The 26,772-nt window shown below is 42.6% G+C and overlaps 1 protein-coding gene across 2 annotated transcripts; it reads right to left on the reverse strand.

Annotated features, from left to right (window-relative positions):
• Window positions 1-1,047: 1,047 nt before the first annotated feature.
• Window positions 1,048-26,666, reverse strand: GLS (glutaminase). Of its 2 annotated transcripts, XM_089571039.1 has the most exons (17): window positions 26,222-26,666; window positions 23,765-23,852; window positions 23,496-23,632; window positions 21,890-22,019; window positions 20,349-20,428; window positions 18,351-18,514; window positions 16,764-16,834; window positions 15,100-15,132; window positions 14,974-15,032; window positions 14,242-14,359; window positions 12,131-12,307; window positions 10,563-10,694; window positions 9,960-10,114; window positions 8,297-8,437; window positions 6,810-7,041; window positions 1,725-5,434; window positions 1,048-1,471 (listed from the first exon to the last, which is right to left on the reverse strand). In XM_089571039.1, exons 1-16 carry the CDS (start codon window positions 26,452-26,454, stop codon window positions 5,405-5,407), a joined length of 1,980 nt encoding a protein of 659 aa, XP_089427165.1. In that variant the 5' UTR covers window positions 26,455-26,666; the 3' UTR covers window positions 1,048-1,471; window positions 1,725-5,404. The 2 variants fall into 2 exon arrangements, with proteins under 2 accessions (XP_089427165.1, XP_089427164.1); XM_089571038.1 differs by lacking the exons at window positions 1,048-1,471; window positions 1,725-5,434; window positions 6,810-7,041; window positions 8,297-8,437 and having other exon boundaries at window positions 9,860-10,114; window positions 23,765-23,849.
• Between the last annotated feature and the right edge of the window lie 106 nt (window positions 26,667-26,772).

Here is a 26,772-nt window from a genome sequence, read left to right on the forward strand (position 1 = left end):
TGGATCACAAGTGAATATAACCTTAGTGACTTTCTTTCACACAAAGGGAAATAAAAAATAAAACATGCGCAGCAAAACCTAGCTGTTACTGCAGCATTACTATGAGTAGCAGGAAGGATATTGCACACTAGAAGTATTAATGTTGTCAGGTTTCCATTGTTACTCAGCATTGTGCTAACAGGCACACTATTATGTAATCTTTTTGATAGGGGGATCTTGTTACAAAAGGCACCATTTATCTGCTTTTTTTATGCCATTTATTGTGACGTAAAATGCTGAGTTGCCAGTTGGTGCTGTTACCGTGCCCTTCCATTCTGTCCTGGTTCCTTTTTTGCGCCAGTCTTTCCCAGCAATGTGTCAATTTTGCCTACCATCTGAAAGGAGCTCCCTACTTTTCCCCCTCTGGTGAGCTGAAAATGCAACTGTGATTGAAGTACAGTGTCTGCTTTCTCCTCTAAACTGTGATACCATCCATTAGAGGTGCCGGATAGATTACATGACTACACAGGAAACGTTCTTGAGAGCAGCAACCACTTTCCATGTTCAAAACGTGACAGACTAGTGCAAGAACATGGGAGCATGCAGTTACAACATTGGATTGCAAAACTCTTCGTTTTAGAGAAAATTCTGCATAGAACTATCGCTACAACGTATGTTGGAAAAAAATTCTTTTGCGGCTTTCTTTCAAATGAATATTCAACATTGCCATACCATACATCCATACATGAACCATACATCTGCGCGTAACCCATCGCACTGGTCACCCCCCTTGCAGTTACTCGTCCATGTGCCCATACCATAACCTTTTCCACCTCCTTCTTTCCACGAGCCGCGTCAAACTGGAACAGCCAATCCCACTCCATTGCTGCTATCACCTGTCCATCATCCTTCAACGCTAACACTAAAATCATATATCATCGTGACAATAAAACAAAACTTTTGATTACCCCACCCATTATGCAATACCCCGCAAGGGGCATTTTAGGTAAATAAATGAAATGAAATGAAGCGTTGGGCATTGAGAAAAAAAAACACACTGATACATACTGTCTTATCAGCTTGATTTAATGTCATGCAAGCAGTCGTCCTCCAACTCCTGATCACAGGCCGCCATGTTGGGTGCAGAGCAAAGCCAGCTGAAAAACAGCTGAAGAATCGCAGATGCAGCAATCGCATAGTAAAAATACTGTAACCCTCACTTCCAAAACGCACTTCATAAGTTCCACAGCGATTACTTTCACAAAAATGCAACAGTGAAGCAACACTTGTGCAGCCGATATTCCCAGCTATATGACCTGGGACTTGCGAAAAAGCCCAGTGAGCACCGTTTCCACATGATGAAAGACTTTGCCTGACTTTACGTCATGCTATTAACTGGCTCTCATCACCATGCTTGTGCAACAGGCAACAGAGTGGTGCAGATAAGTTCCTTCACTCTTGACTACGACACTTACTCTAATATAAGTTGAGCCTAAATGTAGGCCGCCGCGGTGGCTCAGTGGCTATGGTGCTCGGCTGCTGACCCAAAAGACGCGGGTTCGATCCCGGCCGCGGCGGCTGGAATTTCTTTGGAGGAGAAATTCTAGAGGCCCGTGTACTGTGCGATGTCAGTGCACGTTAAAGAACCCCAGGTGGTCGAAATTTCCGGAGCCCTTCACTACGGCGTCTCTCATAGCCTTAGTCGCTTTGGGACGTTAAACCCCACAAAACCAAACCAAACCAACCTAAATGTAGGTTGAGATTCTGATAGTCAAGCTGACACTGAAATAAAAAAATGATTAGAGCAAAGATCAAGCCACGGTTTCAGAATAACTGGTTAAATACTAAAAGGTACACACAAAATTTTGGGATGTCTTTTTTTTGCCTTGAAGGAGGCCTACAGGCCTAGTAATCATGAAAATGAGCTCAAAACACCCATGAGAACGGTGGATAATTAATTACAAACGATTCTAACCCGACAGTTTCATCGATTTCGATCAGCATCATCTCTGGAGTTCACCCTGATGTCATGGTCAACCTGCACCCCGGGCTACCACATTCTGGTGATGCTGGCATCACCAGCAACCACTGGTGCTCCTGTGAACAACTACTAGGTTTGGTGATGACACAATAATTGGGGCAAGTGCACCGTCACTTTGTTCAGGTGGAAATGCCAAGCAGCAGCTTGGACAACATTCAAGGTCATATTAAAAAATGTTCCACTCAACCCCTGGAACTGAAACTTGCTGTAAAGTATCTTCTCACACCCGTGAAACAAATCATATCATTGGCTTGCGTTCATATTTTGTGTCTGTACCCCTTTAATGTGGAAAACATTTATACTACGCATTTGGCTGAAACCAAGGCCTTTGTTTCACAGGCATTGTTACGACATCCACGGAGGCCATCATAAGGCGCTTCATTCTTAGTGCCACTGAGTGCATTAGAAATGCTATATATTGCTTCAAATGCTTCAAATGCTCGTATGACTCCGCACATGACATGCCCTTCCAAGCACCTTTCAGTGAAATCAGGGATGGTAGTGCTGTTGCTCATTCAACTGTTTCTGAAGTCTGATTAATTGATTCATTAGATCTTCAAGTGCAAAAGCAACACTGGGCTACAAGGCACACCGCAGTAGAGGGCCCGGGATTAATTTCAACCACTTGGGCTCTTTAATGTCCACTGAAAACTTAACACTAATGTGCTTTTGCATTTTGCTTTCATCAATATGCAGCTGCCGAGGCCAAAATCAAATCTGTGAGCTCAAATTCGCCGACAACATTCCATGGCGAATTTCCAAAATTTGTTTCAAAAGTTTGGACAGGATTTTCTCTGAGAAAAGAAGAAAATTGTAAAAGTCGGCCTATATTTGAGTAAGTGTCGTATCAGTCACTATCACAAACAAAGTGCCTCTTGACAGGTTCACAAGGACTGTACAGAAAGCACCACATCTTTCACCTCGCGAGTGAAAAGTTGAACATAACATACCAGCACCAACGATCGCATACCTTCTACATGTTCAGTTTAGTTCACCTCGTGCAAAAAATCTCCTTACCACAGAACATGGCAGAGCGCAGTATATGGCACTAAATAGATTATATTTTTAATTCATAAGTCTGTTGATCGAGAGGTAGATCTACTGACAAAATACACTTAAGTGAAAGTAACCACAGGCTCCATGAAGCAGTCAAAAGAGCCATCACTGGGAATGAAAACCTTTGCAAATCGGACGCATCCTACTTATACATATCGTTCAATCCTGCCAACACTATGGTTTCACTAAGCATCGGATGGGCAAGCTGTCTCATTCAGTGATTCTAAAAAACAATCTATACAGGTACAACAGTAAAAATATAAATTTGGGAAACAAGTGACAATGTATATAAATTCAAAACAAGGTGCCAATAGGGCAGGCGACTAGTAACAGAAAAAAAGCAAATAAAGGCATTACACTAACACTGTTAAGTATACAATGTAGCACAGGCATTAAAAGCTCTTGCCTATTAAAGTTATGAACGATGATAAAAGGGGGTGCAGAAACTGTAGTGCACCAAATAATAACGTGCAGCATTAAAATTATGAACTGAATTGTGGATTGCTGTCTTCTTTATTTCTTTTCTAACTGCAGAGCTGGGGCAATATACTGGAACAGTCACCTTCCACTTAACTATGAATACTTGAAGAGCATTCTGTTTCCAAACAACCTACACTACAAAAGATAATTTGTATGCCCTTTGTATGTCCAAAAGACATTAATGAATGGACGTCCGCATCCCAATTCTGGCAACCTTGAATATTTAGAATAAACTACACAGAATGACTATTCAAGAACTTAATCAGGCAGTAATATAAACATTCTCGGTCCACACACAGAGCATCTTGGCACCATATGTTTGGAAATGTGTACAGAATCTGTCTTCAGCATTAATGGAATGAGTCTGAAAGAAACTCTTTTGGCATTTTGTTTCGAAGCTGAAAAAACTGAATAAGGTCATGTAAGTTTCAAGCACTTTAACTTGATGTTTTTGTTGCTTTCATGCTATGACAAGACATGTAAGTAATATACACACAGTGGCATGTACGAAATGAAGTTATCTAATGGATGATTGTTCTTATGTAATGCATTTTTGATCTCAACAAAATTAAGAAATAAAACTTCACTCATCAGCTTTGGACATTGCAGATTCTTCTACTGCACATAATTGTGAGCAGTTGTTTAGAGCAGCAACACTTAGTGACACAGTTTACTGGTCATGTGTGTGCATGTAAAAAAACTCCTCAAAATTGAAAGCGTCAAATTTTAGGAGAAAGAAATGCTGATATGATATGATTTGGAAGCACAAAAACATATAAGGAAGATATCGGTCGGAAATAACAGGAAAAGTCTGTCCAACAATATCATTCAAACTAAAAGCCTTCACAAGAATTATTTTCCAGTGTCTAACGGACGTTCACTACATGTCCTGCGATAATATTCAGATTTCCTGACGAAATCTGAAATATCAGTAGAGAAATCTGAAATTGGATAGTCTGGATTTCCTAAAGAAATTCGAAACATCCAAAAGAAGGTAGAGTGTATGTTCTAATGACATCCTGATGATGCCCACATTCGATGATGCTTTAGCAGTACATTTATTTCACATAATACAAATTGAAGTACTAATTCAGAGAAGTGATGGGTGCTCACTTAAGTTCTTGTTCTTTGCTCTCCTACTGGTCTTTTGTCATATGACGTTATCAAAAGCACAAGTGTTGCAATCTTTCAATTTCTTTCATCACATCTGGCTTTAATGCATCAGCGAGAAGGCGTGTAATGAAAGTGATATCCTGGAAGAAAAAAATGCTGTTCCAGAATGTAACCCCAGCTCTAGCATTCAGCGCAAATAATGCAAATAAGTGTGGCACACCAGTGTTGGAATATGCAGCTGTGTCTCTGGTTTGTATAGTATGCTATCCACCTGCTGGTGATTGCTAGTAATAAGACATAATCTGGCAGTACTTCAAAGCTTTGGTGGAAGTGTACATCCACTGTTTCCTGATTTTAATTTGCCACAATTGGTCGCTTATATTGCTGAAAAAGCAACTCTTTGGGAGGTCCATGCAGTGAACATGACATATATATATATAAACAACAATGTGAACCTAGAGTGAAGATAGTTTCACTTATGTCCTTGCATCATATCAGGATCAGCACTTGACTGAGAGGCAAAGTTAGCAAGGGCAAAAGCATGAATGCGGACTGCTTGCCATCAGCAAAGCTAATACACAAGCTGGAGCCCACTATGGGCTTCCCTGTGGGCAAGTTAGTGAGGGCACGACCAATGGTGTTAGTAGGAGGCATTTCTCAGAGAACATACTTCCTCACTTACGCTACTAAATACAGACACGGGGAGTCCCTCCCGGTGCAGATTGGTCACGCCATTCACCTTTTGCCCTTAAATTTGGCAATGTCCTAGTGAAAGGAGAGAAAGGAAAACAGCAGCAGCTCAGCCTTGATTACCACATGACTAGAATGCAAACTTTCGTAGCATGCCCTAATCTAGTGCATCCATTTTGCATCTAGTTCATAAATAATAGCAGTGGCAATGCTCAGAAAGAAGCAGCAAGACAAAGAAATACACTTAAGAAAATGGCACTCATTTTTGCATCACACTATGCGAAAGTAAATGCATGAATGTCTGCCCATTAACGAAAGACATAGTGAATGTGATAACCTCATACACACTTTAAGGGGCAAGAGGCATAAAAACATAAATTAAGTCTAAAGTGCTAATAAAGTACTCTTAATATACAAAGCAATCATCTCTAATAGCAGATCTTCGATAAATAGAACATTACTATAAAATTTGTTCTGAAACAACCAAACTCAACTGAATCAACTTCTGAGCCACAAAAAATATGGTGGTCACCTAGCAATTAAAAAAGAGAAACATGCAATCATACATCGCAAACCACACAGACAGATTCAGCTCGTGATAATGTTGTGGAACAATTATTTTGACAACACTCAAGAAAAGAAGCCTCCTATAGTGTTTTAGAAAGATCATATGTTTTTCAGCACATTTCAGAACTCAGCACGGCAAGGCTATGCTCTTGCACGCTAGACAGCACAACCTTTCATTCATAGATGCCACAACCCTGAACAATCTCATAAACAAGATGTTGCAGAAGACACCTGTCAGTACAAAATGCTTCCAGCTTAATACTAGAAGTGCTCGACACTGTTCCACTAGGAGCAAAGCACATCTATACCAGCACACTTAACAGGCATACTGGACCTGTAATTGCTAAGACTGCACACATTATACAAAGCGAGTTGGAAAAAAGTGCAATCGAAATCAGGCCTATATGTTGACTTGGACCTCCTGAAACTAGATGTCAAGTTAAATAAATAAGCTTATACAAAATGTAATGGGCTTCTAGAGCAGAAGTGTGATGTCAGATTCAGCAACAAGTGTAATTGGAATACAGTAGACATAAATCAACCGTGTATCCTACAATCCACACAAACTGCAAAAGAAACCCTGAGGAAACAAAACAAAAAAGGAAACTAACTAATGGTGGAAGAAACTGTGCCATGTTTTAAAAGTTTCAAGTTTATCACAGGAATTGGTGATTGTGCCTATACTAGTGCCTACAGCCACGTATGCACACACACACACAGCTATCTTGCGGCACAACAAGACAGAGGAGGGGGAAATATGGTTCTTTTGCCATGAACATACGGTCAGCGGCCATGCTGGAAAACAAGAGGAAAGTCTCTTCTCGAGGAGCATGGATTGGAAAATGATGTTCGCGATTCACTTGCGCAAGATTGGGATATTTACGGGACGAGTGGTGCCATTGGTCGTTGCTGCCTGGGGCGGTGGGGGGCTGCTGCCTTCGGTTATGTCCTCCTGCGGCTGCTGCTCCTGCGGCTGCTGTGGCTGTGGCGGCTGCTGTTTGCCTCTGCTCTCCGCCTCGCACGGGGAGGAAGGTGCCGCCTCCCACTTGGCGAGGTAGTCGGCCACGGCGGCATGGCCAAACTGGCGTGCGTCGTCCAGCGGTGTGTGACCCCACCTACGAAAGCAGCCATGGATACAGACACACATCACTGCAGGGAAGCAGAGTTCAGTCAGTTGAGTCAGGGGCTTCGGGAATACATCAGTAATCATCAGGTGTTATCACTGGAAGATCTTCCTTGGTGCAGTGAAATCTTCACACTTCCGGTTTATTCAAACTAACACTTTGGTCCTGTCCACATCAAGTCAAAAAAAGCTCCTGTTAGTTAGAGCTCTGAATAATGCGAGCACTGTTTCAGTGATTATCAACAGTCAATTGCAGTTGTATTGTGCTGTTATTTCTGTCGCTTTTGTGGGGGTTTCGCACTGCTTATCTGTATTCTGTCTACAGAAAGTTCAACAGCATTCAAGAGACAGATGTTTGTGCCCTATCAGTAGGACCTTTGCAAAAACTCCCTAATTACAGCACACAGCTCAAAACACTGACAAAATGACCTTGCCAGCACGACAGTCTTGCAACACTAACTTGTGAACACCAGAAATTGGTTACCAGTGCCCATCATCTGAAGAAGGCGTGAACGATAAAATAAATATTACTGCAACGCAAGTAGGTGCAAATTTGGGGAAGGAAAAAGTAGGCAGATGCAAGTGGAAAAAACTGGGTAAGGCTATAACTGCTAAGTCTGCAAATGTAAGGTGCTTCAACTGAAAGTGTGACCATATTTCTAGAGAGCTGCTTCCCGGTTCTCTGCATACCTCAGAACAACACATTTTATTATGCTGCATGCATCACTGTGTGTGCACCAAAATCAAGTAGTCTCAAGACAGCGCGGAATAAACAGCAGCGAGCTGCATAACTGCTGCATGGGCACTGAGACTCTAGTGGCCCAAGTGAAAGGCTTTTTTTTTCTCTTACTGGAGAAAGAATACGATCAGTACTTCGAATAAATTTTTTTTTTGTACTTCGCAAATATTTTGATAAGAGTTCGCAGTAGAACTCTGAAAGTTGATGGCCTATTCGCCCGACCATGACAGAGAAATTTCGCACATGTATGTATCCATGAAGAGAAAACATGCAACTCTTTACTAGCTGTCAGCATGTAATATACAGACAACACATGCCAATGCATGAGTGTAAAGCCACAACAACAACAAATTTAAAAATTCCATGCTACATGGTGCACTGTGGTGCATGGTGCCCCATGCAGTTTCAGCTATGCTTGGCAAGAATGAGAGTACACTGTGGGGGCACTGATGAATGTGCACAGTGTGCACATTCATCATTGCGAATGTGTGCACATTCATCACTGTACCTGTCTCTGACCATGGCATCCGCACCACAGATCTTCAGCAAAAACTCGACGCATTCAAGGTGGCCCTCGGCAGCAGCCAAGTGCAGAGCCGTACGCCCATCGTAGTCACTCAGCCCCATGTCCATACCAGACAGGTAGTGGCTGCGCAAACAGAGACAGTCTGCATCTTAGACAACAGTCTCCAAATGCAGGCCTGGATGTGAAGTGAAAACGGGATGCCAATAAGCTCCAATGGAAGTTGCAACATATAGTGGATCCTGCTAAAAGTCATGGCAAATAGCGCTGATCCCACATCAGCCACAAATATTCATGGGAAGTTCTAAAATAAAAAAGGTTCGCTTTATCCACCAAACTTTTTTTACTAAAGTTCTTAGCTAACACATCTCTTATATTATGCAAGTTTTTATCATTTTACTTAAGTTTTTTCACTTCCTTTGGTCTGCTTTACTTGTTGGCGATACCTGACCCAGCTTCAGCGCATGCTTTTATCATCATAACCTGGTTTTTCTCTCATCTTTTTTTAACATTTTATCTTGGTTTCTACCTGTCTTGCACAAGCCAGCTTCCTGTTCATTCTTTCTGCCTCTTCTCGACATGCTTCATCACTTTTCTTTATTGCTTCTTTGGTTTTTGTACCCATCCTCTATTTGTCCACTGTGCAGTATATGTGTGTAACCAGCTTGATTTAAATTTTCTTTGTTTGCTCTTCTGTAATGCTGTTGTATCTATTCTCTCCTCTGTTATCTTTTCAAGTGTAAATCTTATTCACTTCACAGTATCACATTTTGTCTGATGAGTACAGTTTTTTTCTTAGCTTATACCCGCCGAATGCTGGCCCCCTGTAAGGGCTAGCTGCGCAAAAACAATACGCAAAACTGTCATAATAGAAATACACTGGAGGTAAAAATCCATGCAGTCTTTGCCTTTGAACATACCAGATTATTCTCTTATTTGCAATGTTACATTCCTGCAAATGTCCAGAAGAAGTTAGCCGATAGTTATCATATATCTAATACACGTAAAGTTTTGACAAAGAAAAGCCATACCAAAATTGTGTCATTGTACACGTTTCTAAGGTTATTAATTTTAGATTCATGCTGTTATAATGAATCTCTGTTCCACAATCATAAATAAGAAGTTTTCGTGAGCGTAGGCAATTGGGCAAGTTAAAAAATTTTTCTATATCTAGAATAAACATCTCACTTGAAGACACTCATTTGGCACCTGGAAATGAACACGCAATACCTGTGGACGGCCTGTATTACAGATAACCAATATGGATACCTACATACATGGATGTCTCGGCATGCAATGGACATTCTGCGAACATTCATGGTCACTTGGGACAGCCACAAAAAAGGCAAGACCGGGCAGAAAGTATGCACTCAACCTCTACATAGACTGCCTAAAGTAGTTTGACTGACAGAACAAAGGTAGTCTTACATTTTGATCTTTCATGATTGGTTATGCACTCGTCTAAGATATATGCAACCAACAGGATGAAGTTTTTCCTACTGTAAACAACTTACAACTTCAACATGAAAGTGCTGGGCATTATCGAAATAGAGAGTTTTTTTTTCACTTAAAACAGCATCATTCTGAAAGTAAGGGCTGCTCATAGCCTAACCACTTGTAGGAAGGAGAGAAGAGTGAGAAAACTTGCCGGCGCATGGCTGTGACATCCCCGCTGGCAGCACTGAAGAGCAGGTTCACCACCTTGAGGCCCTTTGTCTCATACTTTTGTCGCCGGGGGTCCTTCTTCTGTGTCATGTGACGCAGGTTGTCGTAGTGATGGAAGCTGAACACTCTGGTCAGCTCCTGTACAGCACCCAGCACAGTTAAGCACAACTGTCAGGAGGAGGCAGCCATTCCCTAAACAAGGTCCGAGTAAAAATCCTCACCTTATGGATCAAGTCACGCTCACTGCTTTCACTATCATCTAAAAGTTTAGGGTATTTGCAGTCTGCTCCCCCCCCCCCCCCCCCCAACTACCAAAAAGCAGCGCGTGAACTTCAGCACCCTGAAACTTCATTCTTCTCGTGACGCCATGGTCGTGCTCAAAAAAACCAGCAAGAAAATTTTTTTTTTCTAGGAATATATTTTCAAAACCAGTGAGCAACTAGTGTCACCTGGCATGAAAACTACGAATTAAAAATTAGTAGCCAAGCATCTGGCGCTATTTGTTGATGTGTATTTAAAGCGAGGATGGCAAATCGCCATATTTGGAAGCAAATGAGTTAAACAAGGGAAGGAAGAGCAGGCTCACCTCGCAGAACTGCACTCCTCGGACAGAGTTGCCGTAGACGTCCAAGGGGGGTGACCACAGACAGATGCCCATCACATTGGGTACCACCACCATGGTGCAGCCTGACACACCAGACTTGGCAGGCAGGCCAACCTGTGCCAGGGGTCCACACAGAGCTTGCCTGACTGGCCCTCAGTTTAGACCTACTGTGCAGGGCACGAGCAGCATTTCCTCACCAGTTTAGGGCTATGATGGAAACCACTACAAGCTCCAATGGCTAGCTATGGTCAGACATGTGGAGTGTTCCCCTTGAAGCAACACCCAACTGCAATGATGCGCATGCCCTCCAGTCATTTGCCCTCCTTTCCTCTCTTCAAGAGTACACAGTCTATTCAGACTCACAAGCCGCTATACACCACATACAGAAACGCACCCTAACCCCTTCTCTTCAACAGGAGGCCGAACGAGCGGTCTCCGCATTGCAGCCTTCCATCGTTTTCCTCCGCTGGGCCCCTGGGCATTCAGGGATTGACGGCAATGAGCTGGCTCATCAGCTCACCCGTGACACACTTTTCCGGGCACCGTTGATCCCCTGGCCCAAGCCCTCGGAGGACGGTGGGAGACTCACCCTTCGCCGCACCATAAAAGAGGTCTACCTCGAGCTCCGCCTCGACAAACGCCTTTACCCTCCCCCTCATCCATCACTCACAGTGCCGGAGGCTCGCCCTCTTCGGCACGTTCAAATGAATGCAATCATCACCCCGTCTCGTCTCTTTCTCTATCGCTATCGATCGGACCCTTCCTGTCCCAACTGCCCCTGCATCTATGCGGACCTGGCCCATTGCCTCTTCTATTGCCCGGCTGCTCAGCAGTCGGGTTCGTACCCCCCACCTTCTTTATCCATCACCACCTGGCTCGACTGGCTTGGCGCTGAAGGGGAGGAAGAACAGCGACTTCTGGTCGCCCAGGCGGTCGACATGCTCGGCCTGTAAATTTTGGCCAAATAAAGGTCTTCTACTACTACTACTACTCTACAAAATGACTCCTTCATAACAAAAGTAGTACTCATTTTCCTATGTGTCCATTCAGCATACAATTTTTCAGATCCAATGCAAATGTTTCTGTTTTGTGACAAAAAATCTTAACTGGTCTAACTGGTTTAAGGAAAAATTTCCCAGTTGATTCCAGTTGGATTCCAGTTGGCTACAACTGGAACTCAGCTGGGGGCCAACTGGAAACAACTGGAATCAACTGGAAAATTGTTCCTTAAACCAGTTTGACCATTCAACGATTTTTGCCTGGTATGTTATTTTTACATTTTGTTTTGCTACTACTGTAAAAATGCACTGTAATATCAAAGCTAAGAGGCTCCTCTACATGTCACTAAAATGCTGAAAAAAAGAAATGCCATGTGTTGAGACAACTAATATAAAATAAACAGGGAACAGCACCCGGTCTTGGTGAGTCATGAAGTAGCACTGATCTTCTAACCAAGCTTAGCAAAGGAATAAAATTAGAATAACACACGTGCTAAGTGCTCAGGAAAACATAGGGAGCTGCAAAAGTAAGATGTCCAGCTGCCACCCTACCTTGAAGGCATACTGGCCTGAGTAGTCGTACATGCCGCAAGAGTGCATCAGTGAGAGGACGTCTCGGCAGGACACTCCGTTCATGATTTGGTGGCCCGTAACAGGGCAGATGCCACCATTGGCCAGCGTCGATGCCATGACGCTCACTGATTGGCAGTTAACTTCGAGAGAGCACAACTGAAAAGGAATACAGGCAGAGCATATATGTCAACATTAATACGTAACATCTCATCAGCAAACTGCTCAAGCAAATATTTTAATTCAGTTAAAGTCCAATAAGTTGCTGAGAAAAGAAGACAGCAATGATGCAGACATCAAATTTTGGTTGGCAGCTTATTGGTTTTTTCAGCAGTGACAACTGCAATTTGTGCACACAACACAGTGCCAAGGGCTGTGCTTTTTAGTCAATGCAGTGGAAACTAACAGCACTGTTTTGGTGTTCAGGCAAGATTGTGCACTTTGTACAGTGTCCAAACAACAAGGTTACTTAAATATGAAACAAGATGTCCGATAGCAGATGTCCCATAGCAGAGTAAATGCCTGGATACCAGAGTAGATGTCCCATAGTATAACTACATAAACCAACCTAACTGAACTATATTAGAATACCTGGGGCTTGCCAAAGTGCAACAAGAGCACATGCTGCATGAACAACAATAGACTCCAAAATTTTCTTGGCTTATTGTGAGCATTTCCAAATGGCGGCTACTAGAAAATGAGTCGCATAAATTTAAAAAAAAAGAAGAAAGTGATTAAACTGAGTATTCACTAAGCTCTGCGTAACTAAAAGCTACACCTTCTGTTACAAAGCTATATATCGCCACATGAAAATATATATAAGTCAGAAGCCAGCGCAAGGAGGAGAAATGCCTCGTTGTTCGAAGAGCCTTCTTCTATGCAACTTGATGCCACCAAAAAAGGGAAACTGATGAATTCAGCACTGCGTCAGTTGTACCATGTGCTGTTATAATCCTTGCAGGTACCTCAAGTACTGCAATGTACAAGTGGTGTTTGTTTCACTCTTATAATTTTCATTTTTTTAACCTTTATTTCACAGGGCTCACATCACAAACCTCAAACATCACATTCTGTTGTTATGTTGGGCTACCTAGGATTTCAGGAGCCTCTGCAAAGGTACTTCTCCACTGAACATAACAAGGCGGTCTGCTTTAAGCTCGGTAAGTTTCTGCACTGAAATTAATGAAAAACTAACAAAACGGTTCCACTAAGTTTAGTATGTCTCAGAATTCACTTTAACCAAGTCAGTGCAGCTGTCTATCTAACTTCAATTTCAGAGCAGGTGTCGCCAGCAGAAGTTGCGGACATATAAAACAATGTACACACACATGTCAGTGAGACAACTGGAAGAAATGTAAGCTCCAAGTGTGAATATGAAAGGTTTCTTTGCCCAAGTTATGAATGCAACTGGTAGAGTGAAATTATTTTTTTCATACTAGATTATTAATTTACCTCTGCAAAAAGCACTTTGTGCAACAACACTTGCAAGGCATGCCCAAAAACTGCTGGCAAGGTAAGCTCTGTCCTGCACTCTGAATTATATGCGGCGCTTTGTGCTATATACTATAAATGGCACGCATCTGCCACCTTAGCAATAGTAGCAAAATTTTAAGAGTGCCAACAACAATAAGATAATTTTTGCCAGAAACGTTTAAAAACTACGACTACCTTTTCTCATATTTGTTTTTGTTAATCTTTTCTCATATTTGTTTTTGTTAACTTTTACTTCACAGGGTTCACATTGCCCACAACAATCACTACATGTCACTGCCACGTAAAGCTAACTAGGATTCTTGCAGCCTCTGCAAAGGTTATCACCCACTGGTAGCATTCAGTTGTCCTTTCTTCTACTTAATAATTATCTTTCACTTATAAAATAATTACACCAATAATTACCCACTAATTAGCATTAATTAATAATTAACACCCAATTTTTTAAAAAAGAATACAGAAACATAGCCTTATGCTTTCAGTGGTTTCGGTGACTGTTGGCTCCCTTCAAACACCACCTACATGATTTTCCCGACTAAGTGCCAGCAACCTGGCTGACGGAATTTCGACAGAAACTGTTGTTTTTGACATTGTGGTGTTACCTGAAAGTAGAAGTCCATGGTCTCCTTGAGGTTGACTCTCTCAGGGAAGCACTTGTTCTCCTTCATGTAGAATCCTATGGCATAATTTCTGTCTGCTGCTTCCCTCTCCGAGAGGAATCTTCGAAATGAACGAACCATGCAGCCAGCATCACAACACGCACAACAGCACCACAAGAAAACTTGAATGAGAGCTAGGGCCCATACAGCCACACAGCAAGAATATCTAAGACTTTTTTTTATCCTTCGTGGTTGAAAAAAGAAACAGGATTCAAGTGTTCATGAAAGCTGAAGAGATTTTCTGTGCCTGAATGGCTGCATGATGAGAGACGATTTTGGTCCTAGTATAAGGGAACTTGCTATAAATGCTACTTGACAATCGTCGCACTCTGGGTTGCTGACCATACATCTTCTCAATGTCAACCATGACAGATTCACTCCACTATGAATGCAATGGTTCCTACTTTAGCCAGTTGGCCAACACAAATTTCCATATGAATCTGAGAAACCTATGGATCTTTCATAGCGTCCAGGGTGGCTGCAGCAGGAAGCTTTCAAGGAAAAGGCACACTGCTTTCAGAAATTTTTGAAGTATATCTGACCAAACTCACTGCATTTGAAATCAGGGCAAAAAAGAAAATAACAATGTCATGCAGCCATTTATTACACTAAGTCTCCATCCGATGCCTCATTTACAAAAGCGTACAGAAAACTTAAAAAAGAAAGAAAACTCACATGGCATTGTTGAAGCCAAGATACTCGCCACCTGACACTGCTCTGTAGTACTGCAGCATCTGAAAAGGTCAGCCAAAGTTGTTAAAAAGCAAGTACACTGCAAAAGTAATTAATGCAGAAACATACCCAGTCAAATTTCTCAGAAGTCCTCATTTCCGGCTGTAATGCAACAAAACAGAAAAGATGAGTAGAGAGACATACATGATCAACAAATAAAACTCGCTGTTTGTCACAATTAAAGCTAATTATTAGACTTATTATTATGCTTTGAGATAGTGCACAGCGCATTAAAAGAGCTGCAACAATCACCATAAAATAAAACAAAATCGGAGAGCAATGTTCCTCAATGCTCCTGGTTATAACATGCAAGACAAACGTAGTACACTGGCAGTCTGGCACTCGGAGCTGAGTGCTTCATTAAAAGTGAGTGCCATCGTAAGCCAACACAATGCATCTTTAATGAGCACAGGCTGTAGAAATGCTGTCACATTCAGTGACAACAGCATCTTTTGATGTACCGTATTTACTCGCATAATAGGCGCACTTTTTTTCCAGAAAATCCGGCTCAAAGTTCGGGGTGCGCCTATTACGCGGGGTAAAATTTCCGGAAATTTTTCGACTCGCAAAATTGAACACACCGCGTAAACGCACTCGTGTACGGGCCGCACCCCGTTTTCGCGAAGAAAATGTAAAAAAAAAAAAGGTCCGTGTAAGGGCCGCACCGAAACTTTCGGAATGCACGCGCCGAGGCCTCCGCGATCGGCTCCGGCTGCGCGCAACGGGCGCTTGATCGCGGAGGCCACACACGCGCACAGGAGCTTCCAGACGCCGCCCAAGGCCAAGCTCATCATCATCATCATCGTTTCCCTCCGCCGCGAGCTTTCGCTATCTATATCGCCATCAGCATCTCCAGCTCGTTTTTTTTTTGTTGTTGTTGTTGTTGCTGTCAAGTGCCGGGATTTGCGGTAGCGCGATAGTTATCGTGGTTTATGGCTTTGCCGCGGAGCGTTGATGTTTTAGCTCGACGGGCAAGCACCTTAACAGCTACACGGCTGGGAGTTTGCTCTCGAACGCGGCAAGCGTGCGGCAGGTCGGAAAATACGACGTGGCCGAGAAGTGCGGCAGTTGCGACTGCGGCGTCCCTAAATTTTCGTACGCGACTCCAAGCGCCGAGGTTTTCGCGGGCCTAAGTCGGGAACGTTTCCGGCTGGAGATGAAGCTTTCCAAACAGACGTTTAAAGTGAGCATCCCTGAAAACTGTGTGCGGCTGTTCTACGCGATGTCGTACGTGCTATGGGTCCGCAGCAGCACTAGTAGGGACTAGTAGTCAGTTCAGCAAAAACTTTGTTAAAATAAAGACTGGGAAGCGGGGTGGCGAGGCGTCGGCTTGCAATAGTGTAAATACAGTATTGATCACAGTGCCAAGTTCGGGGTGCGCCTATTATGCGCGGAAATAAAAAAATCTGATTTTTCGCGCCCTAACTAGGGGTGCGCCTATTATGCGAGTGCGCCTATTACGCGAGTAAATACGGTATTCAGATATAAGTAATTGCAACATATGTGTTCTGAGCAATCTGATGCTTCAGCTAATGCCTTTGTCTTGCATTTAAAATCAAATGTCGACCTCTCTACGAACAGCATCCACTGTCTGCGCTTCCAGTTAATTGCCTTCAGGTATTAATCATTTGTGCTTCTGCTGGTGTCACTGAGACTTGAGATATGCACTGCCGAACATCACTTTCTTTTCGAAGGCACAGCATATGCCTCCTGCTGTCAGAGAGCAGTCTTACCTCAATGAGGTACAGCAGCAATGAGGCAACCACAATGGCTCCAGCATTCACCATGGGATTGTGTGGCTTCTCTGAAAACGACACAAGGAAAGTCAGCCATGAATACATTGTATTTCTTCTCGCTACTATGACCCAATAGCACACTGGAGCTTGGCATACTGCCAGGTGGCTGATCGCCATAAAGTCAGCAGCTGTTTGCTGCTCACAGGGATACATGAGTTTATAGACAATTTTTGCCATAAAGCAACCTGAAAGAGACATGACAAAAGCATTTTCTCCTAGATGTAAAAAAAGCCAGAGAAACAGCTGCTTAAAAACTGACTGTCTTAGAGGCTACTAGTAGTTGCACCTTCTCAAGACTAACACTATCAGCTGTTTTTCAGTGGCAGTTCATACTGAGCCGGAGTCAATTTAGAATGTTGACCACCATAAAACTATATTTAGCATGACCAGCAGCCATTAAAGGGACACTGAGGAGAAATTGAAGTTGACTTGCATCGACAGAATACCAGCTCCTGATTACAAAAACGCCATTCATACTGACAACAAAGCTCTTGTAACATAGAAAAGAGCAAGAACCAAAATACAGGTATCGCCGCCACAGGCCAAACTCGCAAGTACAAGCTTCATGACGTCATAGGACAAAACAGTGTTGCTAGAACCAATGGTTCTAGCAACACTAGGACACGAGAAGCCACGAATCACTGAGGCGCAGCAAATGCATGCGCAAATCTTCTTGACGTCGCCAGATGGCACCACGTACCCGACAGCTACGCGCGCTCCTGCAGCGCCGGGACCAATCAGCGCCTGCTCACAGCGGTATGTGGGCTCCCGGTATTCCGCTAACGGTAACAAGGTACACGGTATGCTAAAGGTGTCTATTTGCGAGAACTTCGTTGACGACTTCGAGAACGGGATCCATTGTAACGCTGGCAAAACGCCAGTGCAAACGTAAACGAAGCGATGGCCACAATGCTGGCTGCCAGAAATCACGGAGTCTGCGTTACGTCATGTGCACGTCATGTTTCACGTCACTTAGTCCTGTGTCGTCATAGGAGAATCCCAAGTTTGAATCAGAGCGGCGGGAAAAACTTTTTCAACTTCGAATCCAAATTTCTTAGAAATAAAGGCATCTTTCGCTGCCGGCCAAGTGGCAACAAAGCCATGAAATGCGGAACTATCGGATTTTGCTATAAAAAAAAATATTAATAGAGCTCTCCTCAGTGTTCCTTTAAAGCAAGATTATCATGTCACAGCTGTGTAGTGTTAGTGTTTTGTGCTTTAAATGTTAATATTCGAATTGCTCAATTTTTAAATGTTTCTAATGACGCTAAATGAGCATTTTAAATGTTACCCCATGACAGTATGCCATAGTTAATAATATGAGAATGAATTAATGCATGAGTGATACAAGAGTAGATTTAGAAAAAAAAAGGCACAAGGTTTAACAAGAACACAAATATTCCATAAGCAATTTTCTTTTTTATGACAGCTATATTTGATGGAATTGTGACTGGAGTTGAATTTAACTCCTAGGTAGACAAAACCTGGAACTGCAATGTTCTCAAGAAGATGAAAGGCCCATACTGTTGTAATCGAGAACAAGCTCGTTGAACATCCTGCCGCTTGGCTCCTGGCCCACGTATTGGTGAACAGCATCTGAGCCTAGCTCGGTGAGTGCGATGGCATAGTTGATGGGCTTGCCAGATGACTGGATTGTGAACGGAATCTCCGTATCGCCAATTGAAAACCTGCAAATGGCCACCAGCAATGAGCAACAGCTGTGATAAGTTAACAAAGCTCCAAGCTGCGAAGTTAAGAAGTGATTATTGTCCTTCCTTATAGTACTTCTGCAGCCATTAACAAATACCTTGCTTCAAAGAGGTGTGTCTGTACCCACGAAATCACGAAAATATTCTCCTGTGTAGTACACTGAGGATCTGAGATGTAATAAGGGAGTAATTACTCATTGACATCCACCTGAGCACAGCCTTACGGCTACAAAGGAAAGCTGTACAGCTTTCTCAGAAACTTCGCAGTTAAAGAAAAAAAAAAGAGTAATGAGCAATGAGTAATTACTCCCTTAATACAAATCTACTCCACCTTGGGGGATTCCCCCAAAACATTTGACCGAGATCTGAGATGGTTGGTAAACACCAGCAATCACAGCAAATATTCTCAATAAGTGAAATCTGTTCTGTAGTTTGCACAAATTATTTGTGTGCTGAGTAATTCACGCAGGTGGCACACATTATCCAACAAATGCACAGTGATGGCAAGTCAACAAGTGTCTCTGAGCCAGTGAACTAGTGATAGGCTCACCCTTCGCACTTATAACACGATAGCATTAATTAAGGCTCCCGTCCTGCAGAAAATCCGGTGTCAGCGGCGGTGTGGGAAAAAAACTGGCTGGGCTACAGCCGACCTGGGGCTCAAGATTCTGCTTGGCCTCGTGCAACTCGCTATGGTTGAAAAATAGGCTGGTCACGTGACCTTTTCATGTCATCTTAGGGCATGCGACCTTGTGGCATCATCACAACCTGCCCACTGGACTGTCAGCAATCTGTCCACTGTGACAGGTGGGTGTTAAATTAATGACTGGCTGCGAGAGGTTGCCTGGGAAGAGCAAACTGGGTCTCACAAGCTCCACTGGTGGCAGCACTTGCCATATCAGGGCAGTGGCGCATCCGCTTAACTGCTGCACCAGCAGTGGTATAATGACACCCAGACACTTATGATAATGAAGGAGGGAATGAACAATTCTGCATATATGGGCATTAAAAGCTGTCACGTCATCTAAGGTGCAGCTTAAGTGTTCCCTACAATTTTTTTAGGCTACAAAGAAAAGCATTACACTAAAAACAGCAAACTATCAGAAGAGGTGGCAACAAAGACTAAGGCATGCCAGTTTGCACAAATTAAGAGAAACTCCTCTTCCACTTTTAACTGCAACTGCGTTCCAATCCACTCAGTTATCGTTGCTGCTTGCTGTTAAGGAACTATGTTGTGCCACGGACAACAGCAGTGAAACAAAAAAGATCAGCTTTGTCGCTTAGGGTGCAGTTTCAATTAAAACACGAGAAAGTGAGAAAGGAGAGGGGCTGTCCCATATTTTAATTTATAGCAGTAATTTTATTGTCTAAAAATGCGAATTGTCACAGCACAATACATTGTTTACAAGCACTGAATTTCATTTTAAGTCTCAGTGGGACCAGAGCAGTCATGATCAAAAAGAAAATTTGAGGATCGCCTTTCAGAGTATGAGGGGATAGTGTTAATGGGTCCCGTCAGTGATCCCCCCTGATCTCATTAGCATATCACCCTATCACGTGCTCTACTAATGTTACCAAATCACATGACGTACGAATGTGCCTGCATTGTCTAGCGTTAGCGTGTCTGACTCGCAATCCAAGGGTTAGGGGTTCAATTCCCCACTAATTGCCCAAATTTTATTTTCAGTGCAATTTATTTACTTTATATAATTAAATGTCATAATGACTCTGAATGCCGCATTTTCTGCTGAATGGAAGCCTTAAATCAATCCCTTTAAACTAAGAAAGAAAAAAGCCCAGTCATGTGCCGTACCTCTGGCCATCCACAGTGCATATGCTGACTCCCCAGTAGTCTGGGTTGTACTTGGCCAGCTGGGGAATGTAGGAAGCCACCTTTTGGAACAAAAAAAATAAAAATGTCACTCATTTCGAAGCGCTACTCCTCGTTAAATACAGTGGGAATATAAACAACAGAAACAGGGCTCATGTAGGAGACTCGCACCAAAAATTAACTCCAGCAAAAACATGAAGGAGTATAAAAACCAAACTTATGGCTGCATGTTTTCTTCTTTTTACTTATGCATAAGACATTAGTATATATGGTTTGGTTATGGGGTTTAACGTCCCAAAGCGACTAAGGCTATGAGAGACGCCGTAGTGGAGGGCTCCGGAAATTTCGACCACCTGGGGTTCTTTAACGTGCACTGACATCGCACAGTACACGGGCCTCGAATTTCTCCTCCAAAGAAATTCAGCCGCCGCGGCCGGGATCGAACCCGCGTCTTTCGGGACAGCAGCCGAGCACCACAGCCACTGAGCCATCGTGGCGGCTCATTAGTATACATGGATCACTATGTATTCTTTGTGTACAACCACTAAATGCTTTATAATTGAATTTTTTTCTAATGCTGCTCTGGTTTCACCTGCCAAATGATGCAAGTGATGTCAAAGCTTAGAACAAGTCATGTGAGGCATTAAAAAACTGCAATATAATAGCAGCTTCGTCGTTTTAATTCACTGTGATGCTAAAGCCAGCCTGCCTCAAGAGCTAGAATGTGAATGAATGAAGATATGGGCAGGGCTTTAAAGGGTAAAGATTCTGGACGAGAGCAAAAACTAAAGGGTGAGGCTCCTGTTAGAAGCCTTTCACATAATGAAGAACAAAAGCTTATGCTTAAGTGATGCCTTCGTAAACATGTACATGGCTAAGTTCGATTTCTTTAAAGCATATGATAAGGTGGCGTGGTGATAATGGCTATTTAGTTTATACGGCGACTGAAATGAGAAGAAAAAAGGAATAAGTTGTGCAAGTGCCTTCATGAGCATGTCTTTATGACATAAGTATGTGTTTCAACACTTCGATAAACAGTTGAAAGTAGCGCCCTCTTATTCGTCTCGTTCTTTGTCTCATCGATGTTGCAACTTTCTTCCAAATAAACCTCGAGCTAGCTTATGCAAAAATATGGTTCACACAAAACGGCAGTTTTCAAAATGCATTATGACTCTTGCGACATTTTATTACAAACACATGCAGCAGGTCTTAATTGAACAGATTGCCACTATAATATACGGCTTCTCTGACACAATACAAATGAGTTACTCATGTACTGCGATACTGTGGCTTAAATTATGCTAAATCTAGGACGTTAAATCTAGATGAGTATTTTAAGAAACCACATACTGTGCATGTGGATGGGCAATCTAAGCAATAAGTATAAACAGCAATGCAATCTAATTAAGGAAGTGCTAGAACTACTTTCAATCCAAAAGAATTTCCTATTCTCATGTGAACATAAGTTCCTGACCCCTAAAAAGACTAAAATGTTCTCTTCATAGGAGCCTTTTGTTACACACCTTTCCACCAGTGTTTACTTTGCACTTCCAGTAGAAGTCCTCGACATAGCGAATAAAGTCTTGAAAGTCTGGGATCACGAATTGGTGGCGCAGAGCTCGGGTGATAAGGACAATGTTTTCTCGAATCACCCTGCAGCCAAAAAGAGAGAGTAAAAAGTTACACCTTCTGGTCTTAATGCCCATTAATGAGATAGTAACCAAAATGATTTTCATCATAGCAACACCAATAAATGTCATAAAAATGATATACAAAAAACTGAACAGTGCAGAAACCAGCATTGTTACACTTGAAATGGAACACTCATATGTAAGATGAACAGTTGAAATCTACCGGGGCAACTTGTGCTTTACATTTTGAAAAGCTTGTCTTGTCTCTCAATAGCATTTCAATTGAACACTGAACTTAACTGAACTTTCACAGTACGGTATGTTAAAACCGTCAGTATTCTTCATGGTTGAAAAACAGTGCACAAAAGACTAGAGACAAGAGTAAAGGCAACGACAGGACAAGTGCTGTCCTGTCGTTGCCTTTACTCTTGTCTCTAGTCTTTTGTGCACTGTTTTTCAACCATGAACCTATACCAACTCGCCCAACTTAACATTCTACTAAGTCAGTATTCTTCAATGTAATTTGTATGCATTAACCCTTCCTGTTCAATATATACTGACCTGTACATCAGTTAAATGTAGTGAGTAGAAATTTCCACTAACATAAGTAAGTCACATTCTGCCTTCTTTCTCCAAAATACCAGAATAAACCTTTTACATGCCATCCAGTACATTCAGGCCTTAAGAAAGACAACTCATTAGTTTTGCAGCGCAAAATACTAGCGATTTATTTTTTGCAGGGATGCGCAATATTTAGTACAAAGTGTCATATATGAAAAAAAGCAGCCCCGAAATGCCGTGACTTTTCAAGTAAACACCCAAAGGATTGTTGGAAATAATTTCTATTTCGAAGATGCACATTATGCTTGAAACTGCAAGAAAAAATCGTTCCCACTGGTGGCAAACTATGTCTGCAAAAAAAGGCAAACGGCGTGCTACCCCGTTCACTGCTCTGCAAAATATTATTTATTGCGTTCGCTATATGGCACAAAAAAGCAGCTTAATTGCTAGCTGAAGGATGCAAAATTCACCTGAAACAAAGCAATCGCTGCCAGGTGCAGCCCATTCTCACTAAAAGCTGCAAGTTCACTTCACACAACTGCATACATTTCGTGTCAAAGGGATAAATCACTGCGTTGGTCATCCGTAAGTGAGCTTCACTGCACAAAGATGCATATGGCAGTGAAGCAACTTAAATAACTTTGGCATTGCCATACAAAGAATTCACCAGCTCACACAGTTACATAAACAGTTCCATAAACCTCCATAGCCTCCACAGAAAGGCATTTCTAGTGAATAGACGCATATATACTCACACAGTAAGAGACATATATAGCTGGCACTATCAATGCAGCCAATCTGAGAGGTTGAAGGTGCTAATTCAATAAGCATCATTAACCGGCTTTTATGGTTTGCGTGTAAGTTCATTCCACGAGAAATGAAATAAAAAACAACTGGCCAGACACAATGTATCATAAATGAGAGCTTGTTTACATACTGTGCAAATGTTTCCCTGCTCAAATTGAGTGATTCCAGCGAGCGGACAGGTGACTTTTCCTTGTGGACATTTCTCAAGTTCTGCATCATTTCCTTGAGACGTGGGTCATTCTTCCACAATCCAGTTGTGAACAATGCCTGCAGAGACCACACAAAAATGCTACGGTGTAAGTCATGCATTAGGTGGGAAAATTAATTTGCATTTGCCATATTCTGCACAGAAATGACAGCAAAGGTCAATCACCACACTGAAAACAGAACACTACTCACGTTCAAGAATTTTCCCACACAGACCGTGTCATCTGCATCCTTGAACATATCGAATAGGAGGTCTTCAACATTCACGGGAGCATCGCTTCTGAAATCAATAATGAGAGCGCAATAACAGTTCCTGAACATGAAATAGCTGAGTCTCGGGTATTAAAGAAAAATGGTTAGTAACGAAAGGGCATTCAGGAAAGGACAAAAAGATCTTATGAAGCACTGAGGATGATGGTGCAGTAAGTCCCATCATCCCCTTGATGCAGAGGTAAGTTGCTTATTTCTGCAAATACCAAACGACCAATACCCTGAAGCACTTACTGGTCTACTACATGTATTCCAATCAGTGATCCGAAGCATCACTCTGAATCTTTGAAGGAGCACAAAATCCACCGTGGAGTCGGGAAGTTCAAATCAACGATTAGAATAAAGACGTACTCCTGGCTGTATGAAGCAAGGCAGGGTAACCAGCCACGGAGCAAGTTGCTCCAGATAGAGAATTAAAACTCAGCATCTCAATTCATATATCACCCGTCAAAACTGCTGACTGCAATACACCATAAGTATTTTTGGAAAGCAAAGTAACGTTAAGTGAAAGCCCATAAGTGCTTACAGTGGAAAGCAAAACAAAGCTGGAGAATTTGAAACAGACGGCATTGAAGTTTTGGCTTTGTGGCTACTCGTAGCCTGACAGCTGGCAGTCAATGTCACCAAAGAGAAAAGCGCAGCACACATGGCAGTGATTTACAACAGTGTTCATTTAGTAGGCTGTCACTTCATTCCAAGCAACACAGAAGATTGAGCACAGCATGTGTTCCAAAAACCAACTGATTACTGAAAAAACAAGAGGCAGTACATTTACTGAGCAAGGGCTTGAAAGTGCTGTTTTAACAGCCTCGACCTCTCTTTTGAGTTTATTATCTCTTGAAAGCGCTGCACACTGATTGCCATCCATTAACATCCATTGCCACGATTGTGGCTGTGTGCCAGCATCTATTAAATGCATGACCCTTTCAGAAGACACGGATAAACCAACAAGAAAATTTCACAAAGGTCACAGAGATTGTTGCCCTGTCAACTGGACTGTGGAATGCAAAAAATGCTTTCAAAACACACAGCTGGCTGACGGTTGGTGGTTTATATACGAGCTCTGCTCAGTTATCTTGTTTTGTTGGACGTAGTTCACGACCTTCAAAATAAGCAGTGATGCAAGCAACCACGATGTCTGCGTATATGTGCGTGTGCATGCAATATTTCTCACTTTGCATTTGCAGGCTATATTCAAGCTAAAATGAATAATCACTGAATGACTAAACTGTACAGTCAAAAATCAGAGATACAGATTTGAAGTGCTGAAACTGGTCCGCCTTATAGTGTGAATATGCACAATGGAAGACTTACAACATAAAATATCAACAGAAGAGTACCCTAAGTATTTATATTCACATAATTCAACAGCCGGCCACTTTTACATACAGTATGCGTACCTCAAGCTTATGATGCAAACATAATGGCCGCAGATTTAATTAATTTATTGACCAAAAATCTGTAGTACAGGCCAAAACAAATATTTCTGAAAATGCAAATGTTTTTGCTGCTCATGTACCTCACGCATAAAAGAGATATTGCTCTCTAGAGCAACTGCAGTGTGCACGAGCGGAGGGCTGTCATTTATTCCTGAGATGTTTGACTCCCGTCCTGCAATCGTACGGCGTGCAGATTGCGCACATGACAGCCTGCGACCGTAGTCGGCTCACTGAATAAGAAAAAATAACATTCCCAGGTGCGGTGTACGCGCATACGTCGACCCGGACGTGTACATCGTCCGAAACAGCACCAGAAGGAAAGGGAAAATAGATGTCTGCCCTGGGCACCTGTGTCAGCCATGATATGTGAACTATGGGTACTGCATGGTATTGCGTAGGCAGGGACGCATAAATTTAGCGAGACTGCGCCTCGATCCAACCTTCATTAAAACGAAATCACGTACTTTTAAACGAGTAATGGTAATATGCGGCCAAATATCGATTTAAAAAAAAAAAACAATCTTAAACGGAGGCATTCATCGATGAACAAAAACTGTGAACGATCGTCTTTTCGAATATGCAGGGAAGCCCACTACAAGGAGGAGACATTGCAGAAAAGCCAGCTTTTACGTAAACAGCCGGCTCTTATGCAATCACTCGGCTATGACGATACCAAGAAAATTAGTTGTCCAAGGAGCGCGTTACGGATTTCTTTGCTCGTTATTTTTCAGTGAAAGTGTCAGCTATGTGAGCCATGCATAATTTCAACCAACGCTATATTTACGCTCGCGGAAAGCTGGAAAAACACGGCGGCGGTGACACTGCATAAATTTAAATTAAAGCGAAAATTGAGCTCTCTTTTATCGAAGATCCTCAGTTCGTTCTTTATAACTCAAATCTAATGCCATGTGTTCACGTTAAACGAAATCACGAAACTCACTTGACTTCGAAAGGTTTCTCCTTAAACTCCTCTGCCGGCACGAACACCCGGTTCGCATGGGACGTGGTCTCAAGCGATGCGCAGCGAGTGAAAAGTCGGACGGGCTGTTGCTGCGGTCTGGTAGCGTGCGGTAGGATCCGTGTTGTGGGACACACCTTGGGCGCCCGCCTTTGGTAGCGCACGAACGTTCCCAAATGTCGAAACATGTCCCGGCCGGATCTATGCAGAGGCATGCAGACCGAGCACAGCTCTAACAAGCTGGCCGACGGATGAGGCGCGAGAACGCGACTCTTTGCTGACGGATCGCGGCGACCGTAACAGCGATAAGTGCAGTACGCTTGCGGTCTGCATGCGCTATTCGTGCGCGGACCTCAAATTCTCCTCTCGAAAAACAAACACAAGCGAAACAAACCCCAAAGCCACGACCGTCGGGCCACTGCGGCTAATTTTAGAGATGAAGAAACAAAAACGGAATAATTGTTTGCGTAAATCTTATATCACTAATACTATGCATTGGAATTACTGTTCGCAGTTATACAGCGCAAATACGA

The sequence above is a fragment of the Amblyomma mixtum genome, chromosome 2 (genome assembly GCF_055824585.1).
Source record: "Amblyomma mixtum isolate Tamu chromosome 2, ASM5582458v1, whole genome shotgun sequence".
In the NCBI taxonomy this organism is placed as follows: Eukaryota; Metazoa; Arthropoda; class Arachnida; order Ixodida; family Ixodidae; genus Amblyomma; species Amblyomma mixtum.

Excerpts from the sequence above, each read along its gene's own strand:
- GLS (XM_089571039.1), bottom strand. The coding sequence starts at position 26,454 with ATGCCTCTGCATAGATCCGGCCGGGACATGTTTCGACATTTGGGAACG. Across the intron at positions 15,133-16,763 it reads TGCTGCTGTACCTCATTGAG|CCGGAAATGAGGACTTCTGA; the intron begins GTAAGACTGCTC and ends GTTGCATTACAG. Across the intron at positions 14,360-14,973 it reads CTTGGCTTCAACAATGCCAT|ATTCCTCTCGGAGAGGGAAG; the intron begins GTGAGTTTTCTT and ends TTCATTTCGAAG.